The 5,452-nt window shown below is 41.5% G+C and overlaps 1 protein-coding gene across 1 annotated transcript; it reads right to left on the bottom strand.

Annotated features, from left to right (window-relative positions):
• Window positions 1-85: 85 nt before the first annotated feature.
• Window positions 86-3,738, bottom strand: LOC116379077 (T-lymphoma invasion and metastasis-inducing protein 2-like; the record flags this gene model as incomplete). The annotated part of the gene is made up of 2 exons (XM_031840993.1): window positions 1,418-3,738; window positions 86-698 (listed from the first exon to the last, which is right to left on the bottom strand). Coding segments are annotated over exons 1-2 (1,678 nt in total), but the record flags the coding sequence as incomplete, so codon positions are not given.
• Window positions 3,739-5,452: the final 1,714 nt, after the last annotated feature.

Raw genomic sequence — 5,452 nt, 5'->3', positions numbered from 1 at the left:
TACCTCCTGTACCTCCCGTACCTATCGTACCTCCCAGTTTCTCCCATATCTCTCATACCTCCTGTACCTCCCGTACCTATCGTACCTCCTGTACCTCCCAGTTTCTCCCATATCTCTCGTACCTCCAGTACCTCCCGTATCAGTACCTCCGTACCTCCCGTACCAGTACTTCCCGTACCTCCAGTACCTCTCGTACCTCCCGTACCAGTACTTCCCATACCTCCAGCACCTCCAGTACTTCCCGTACCTCTCAGAGTGACCCAGTAGCCTCTCCACCTGCGTCGAGCCACCAGCTCCAGCTTCCTGTCTTTACTGACGGTGATCAGAGCTTTGAAGGAGAGCCAGCCAGCCCGTCGCACCACGCCCTGCTCCTCCTCACACAGGACGTCCAGCTGCTCGCCTCCTCCCACCTCCTCGTCTCCTTCCTCCACCTCTTCCTCCTCCTCTTCCTCCTCCTCCTCCGTCCTCTCAGCTGTGCTGCTGCAGCCTGTCTTTAGCTCCTGCATGAAGCTTTCATAGACGTTCTGCCGCTGGACGTCGCTGCTCTGGTTCTGGTTCAGGCTCCTGGAGGAGCCACAGTGGGCTGGTGTGAACTGGTACTGGTTCAGGTTCAGGGTGTGGAGAGGGTTGGAGGACCACAAGGTGCTGCAGTCCGGCCGGTCAACGGAGACATCGGTGGTGTCGCTGCCGTTCGGCTCCTGAGGAAGAAACATCAACTCTTTTATTTATTGTTAATAATACAATAATACATATTATTATTATTAATATCAAACATAATATGAATAATATAACGTTTATTAATAATATTATGTCTAAAAATAGATCATCACCTTGTTTATACAGTTAGTTTCTCTGAACTTGTTTCTCTGCTGTAGTCGTTTTTAAAGTGTTTATGAGTTTCTTTAACGAGCTGAATTTTACTCATTAAAGATAATTAGATGTTAATATGTTTAATTGAAATAAAACTACAGTAAAATAAAGAACCCTTAAAGTTCTCAAATCCTTGAAGTTAAACTACCTGGATATTTATGACTTCATGTACTACTACCATAAACTCTGTGGAGGACAATTATATCCAAAATTAAAAATAATTGCTTCATTATAAAAAGTATTATATCATAATACTCCACTAACTAAATGTTAAAAAACAGCAAACGGAGAAAAAGAAAATTGGATATTAAAATTGAAAATGGAATTTAATCTCCTGAAATGGAAAATAAAAAAATATCTGCGAGAAACTGGACAAAGAAAATTAACGATGGCTATTACTGTGAATCTAACACAAATACTGCTACAAGTACTTGTATTACTATTTCATGTATACAAAATATTTAAAAATAAATGAAATATGTTTTTATTGATGCATAAACTTCATCATGATTAAACGTATCGATCACGTGACGATCATGTGACTCACCTGGATCCTCCTCTTTTTCCTGCTCAGACTTCCGGTCCAGTCGCTGAGTCGGCGGATTCGGCTCTTCAGGAAGTCTTTGCGGCCGTTCTCGGCCCTGCGACAGGGAAGCGTCACGGAGGAGTAACGCTGCTCCACGCCTCCTCCTGACCCCTCCTCTTCCTGGATGACATCATTGGAGGAGGCGGTGGTGGTGGTCTGCTGCAGCGTGTCGTCCGGCGTCGTGGTGGGGAAGGCGGGCAGCGCGTTGTGGTAAACGCTGTCCAGCGAGGAGGAGGACGGCGACGCCGGGCTGAAGTCTCTCAGGTCGGCCGGCAGGATCACCGAGTCTCCGATGCCGCTGTCCTCCGTTCGCCCGGAGGAGGAGCAGGTGTTGTAACCGGCGACGGCGGCGATGGCAAAGTCGCCGGTGTCGGATCCAGGTGAGACGTCCACCTGGGCCGAGAAGACGGTGGTGGTGGTGTTGTTGGCGGTCTCCTCGGTGAACCTGTTCGCCGCACTCTGCCCGCAGACAAACACGTTGTCGACCAGCTCGCCGCCGGTGCCCCACGGCGAGTCGTACCAGGAGCCGTTGGAGCTGAGCGAGCTGCCTTTACTGGTGCGGAGGGAGGGTTCGGTGACTGCGGTAGCGGCGGCGGGGAGGAGCCCCTTTGGCTCCTTGCAGACTCCTCTGGCGTTGGTGAACTCCACCCTCATGCTGCCGTCTTTGCCAAGCAGCACCTTCGGGCTGCCACTGCCACTCTCCACGGACGTCCGCTCGCCGCCGCCCTCCACGAAGCCAAACTGGTTCCCTCTGAGGAACCTCTGAGGAGATCCGGCTCCTCCTCTGGTGGCTCTGGGCTCATAGTGCCAGGAGGTGTACGGTGGGTCGGCAGCACGCTGGTTCATGTAGCTTCTCACCCGGCTCCTGCCGCTACCCTGGCTGCTCCTCCACCAGCTGCGAGCCGACGGCACCTCCTCCCTCCTGGAGGAGAACCTGAGCGAGCTGGAGGACTTGGCAGGAGAGACGAAGCCGCTGTGACTGTCTGTGTTTCCCATCGCAGCCTGAAGGAGGACAGACGGAGACATGAACTGCTGAGAGAACTATTTCCATTCCTTTTGCATCATGTACTACTACCAAGAATACTTCTAACTCTACCACCAGGAACAGATTTTACCCCCCATTACTTCTACTATCTGTGTATTGGGCCCAAATCCTCAATCCCTTTATACACAAGTCGTTTCATACCTCGATGAGGATATATATCACAATATATAGCATGTTTTCTGCTAATACAATAAATCCAATAAATAAATCCCATATTTAATGACCACATGTCAAATTATTGACATATAAATAGTACTTTCTCATTTAAGAACTTTAATGCAAAATAATCAGATTGTCTACTTGTTATTCTCTATTTAAACAACGTTGATTGGGAATCTCCATGAACAATATAATATCGTTCAAAGACGATAAATGATCACATTGAATTACTGCTCCACTGATTTAGCATTGCTCTCCTAAAACACTGTTCAAAGGAACGTTTCCGTCGATGCAGAAGAAACACAGATATCGTCTTTTTTTAGTCCAACTCTCTCTCCTACAAAATTATGTTTCCATAAAACTAAACGTTATTCTCAATTACGTTTCGAGCGAAACATATTTTCTTCAGGACCGAGCGAGTTTTAAATCGTTCCAAACACGTGGTTAACGAACAAATCAAAACTAAAAACGCTATAAAACTACTTCGTTAGGCTTACTTAAAACATCAGGGTTTGACTTAAAATGACTACGAAATTGACACAACAAAAGAATTTAGTTCACACGAGACATAAAGACCGTCCACCCCCCCGACTTCCTCCCTACGAAAATAAATTGAATCCACCAACAAAAGACGTTTTTCCTTAAAACATAATTTGTTGTAACATATTTCTTCAGAGACAGGGATGTGAAATCACACATTGTTCTTCCTCCAGAAACCTGGAGCCTAAATGACCCACAATGCAACTAGACTTGATTCACTAGACTGTACATATAAACACTTCTTTTGATTCTGACTCGAGGTCCATTTACTGACATTAGTTAGTTAGCTTAAAGTTAGAATACAGCTTAAAGTAAGCTTAAAGTTAAAGTTAGCTTAAAGTTAAAGTTAGCTTAAAGTTAAAATACAGCTTAAAGTTAATGTTAGCTTAAAGTTAGAATACAGCTTAAAGTTAGAATACAGTTTAAAGTTAGAATACAGTTAAAATACAGCTTAAAATTAAAGTTAGCTTAAAGTTAAAGTTAGCTTAAAGTAGTGCTGGGCAACGATTCAAATATTTAATCGCAATTAATCGCATGGATTTTTTGCGATTAATCGCATTGTTATGGCAAAGTTCAATAATGAAAATCAAAAGTAGTGTATTGCGCACTTTTATTTTAAAAGTACTGCTATATGAACAAAAGGGCAATAACATTTGGTTCACGAGATGCAGGTAGCATGTTTTATACTTAATGTGAATATAATTCATACTTTGTTGGCATCTTATTCTGAAAACCGGATGTTCGTCTGAAGAAACCGGATGTTGTCTCACGTTAATCTTTCCGCTAACTTTCAAAGTCCTTCGCTTGCTCCCGATCTGTGCCGTTTGAATGCGTTTACCGTGAATATCAGCATATAGGTGCACTAACATGTAAGTGTCTGCTGAGTTGACCACGGAGATCTGAGTGTCTGCTGACTTTACCGCAGCGATGTCCAGTAGTCTCCAGGGAGAGCAACAGCTGGTGCAGCTTCTCTCTTTATTTCTGCCCCCCCCCCCCTCGACCAGAAGCGGAAGTCGCCTTTTCTCTACGGCAACCCTGAAGGGACATCATATCTCCAATACAAAACGATAAACATGAGACAGTCTGTTACAAGAATAATAAATTAAAAATACTTTTTGTTATTGTTTTTTAATTATTATTATTTATTTTTTTCCCATCTCAAAAGGCTCAAGGACATACACACACACACGTACACACACATACACACACGTACACACACACACCTGACTATAGGATGTTTGCTGGCTTTTATCCCACTGTTCTTGTCATCCTCTTGTTGTTATGTATATGTATTGTCTCGTCTTTCAGAAAAAAAAAAAAATTATAATAAATTTAAAAAATGCGTTAACACGCGATAAAATAATTGTTAACTTGCCCAGCACTAGCTTAAAGTTAAAGTTAGCTGAAAGTTAGAATACAGCTTAAAGTTAAAGTTAGCTTAAAGTTAGCTCAAAGTTAAAGTTAGCTTAAAGTTAGAATACAGCTTAAAGTTAAAGTTAGCTTAAAGTTAGCTCAAAGTTAAAGTTAGCTTAAAGTTAAAATACAGCTTAAAGTTAAAATACAGCTTAAAGTTAGCTCAAAGTTAAAGTTAGCTTAAAGTTAAAATACAGCTTAAAGTTAAAATACAGCTTAAAGTTAGCTCAAAGTTAAAGTTAGCTCAAAGTTAAAGTTAGCTCAAAGTTAGCTTAAAGTTAAAGTTAGAATACAGTTTAAAGTTAGAATACAGCTTAAAGTTATAATACAGCTTAAAGTTAGAATACAGTTTAAAGTTAGAATACAGCTTAAAGTTATAATACAGCTTAAAGTTAGAATACAGTTTAAAGTTAGAATACAGCTTAAAGTTAAAGTTAGCTTAAAGTTAGCTTAAAGTTAAATTACATCTTAAAATTAAACTTGGCTTAAAGTAGCTTTTTACAAGGAAAACATTTAAATGGAAAGTCAGTGTGTTGTGTTCTACTAATGTACTACTACTAATATGAAAATAAAAAATTAAAACTAAAATTAAAACTTCTTCTCCTACTACTATAATACTACAATCACTACTTCTGTGTCTATTCCTGCAGCTCAAACTAAAACTGATCCAAACACTCTTCAGTCTGTTCAGTTCAACCAGCGTCAGACACACGTTGAAGGAAATCACAGAAACATGAAAATATACAAACTACCCACTGATGTAGATTTGACTCTTAAAAGCTCAAATGAAGTGTTTGATAACAAACAGATCAAAAGTCATTATCGATCATAAAGAGTTT

The sequence above is a fragment of the Anarrhichthys ocellatus genome, unplaced genomic scaffold (genome assembly GCF_004355925.1).
Source record: "Anarrhichthys ocellatus isolate YVR2014 unplaced genomic scaffold, GSC_Weel_1.0 scaffold3655, whole genome shotgun sequence".
In the NCBI taxonomy this organism is placed as follows: domain Eukaryota; kingdom Metazoa; phylum Chordata; class Actinopteri; order Perciformes; family Anarhichadidae; genus Anarrhichthys; species Anarrhichthys ocellatus.
This window is presented reverse-complemented; position numbering and strand designations above follow the sequence as displayed.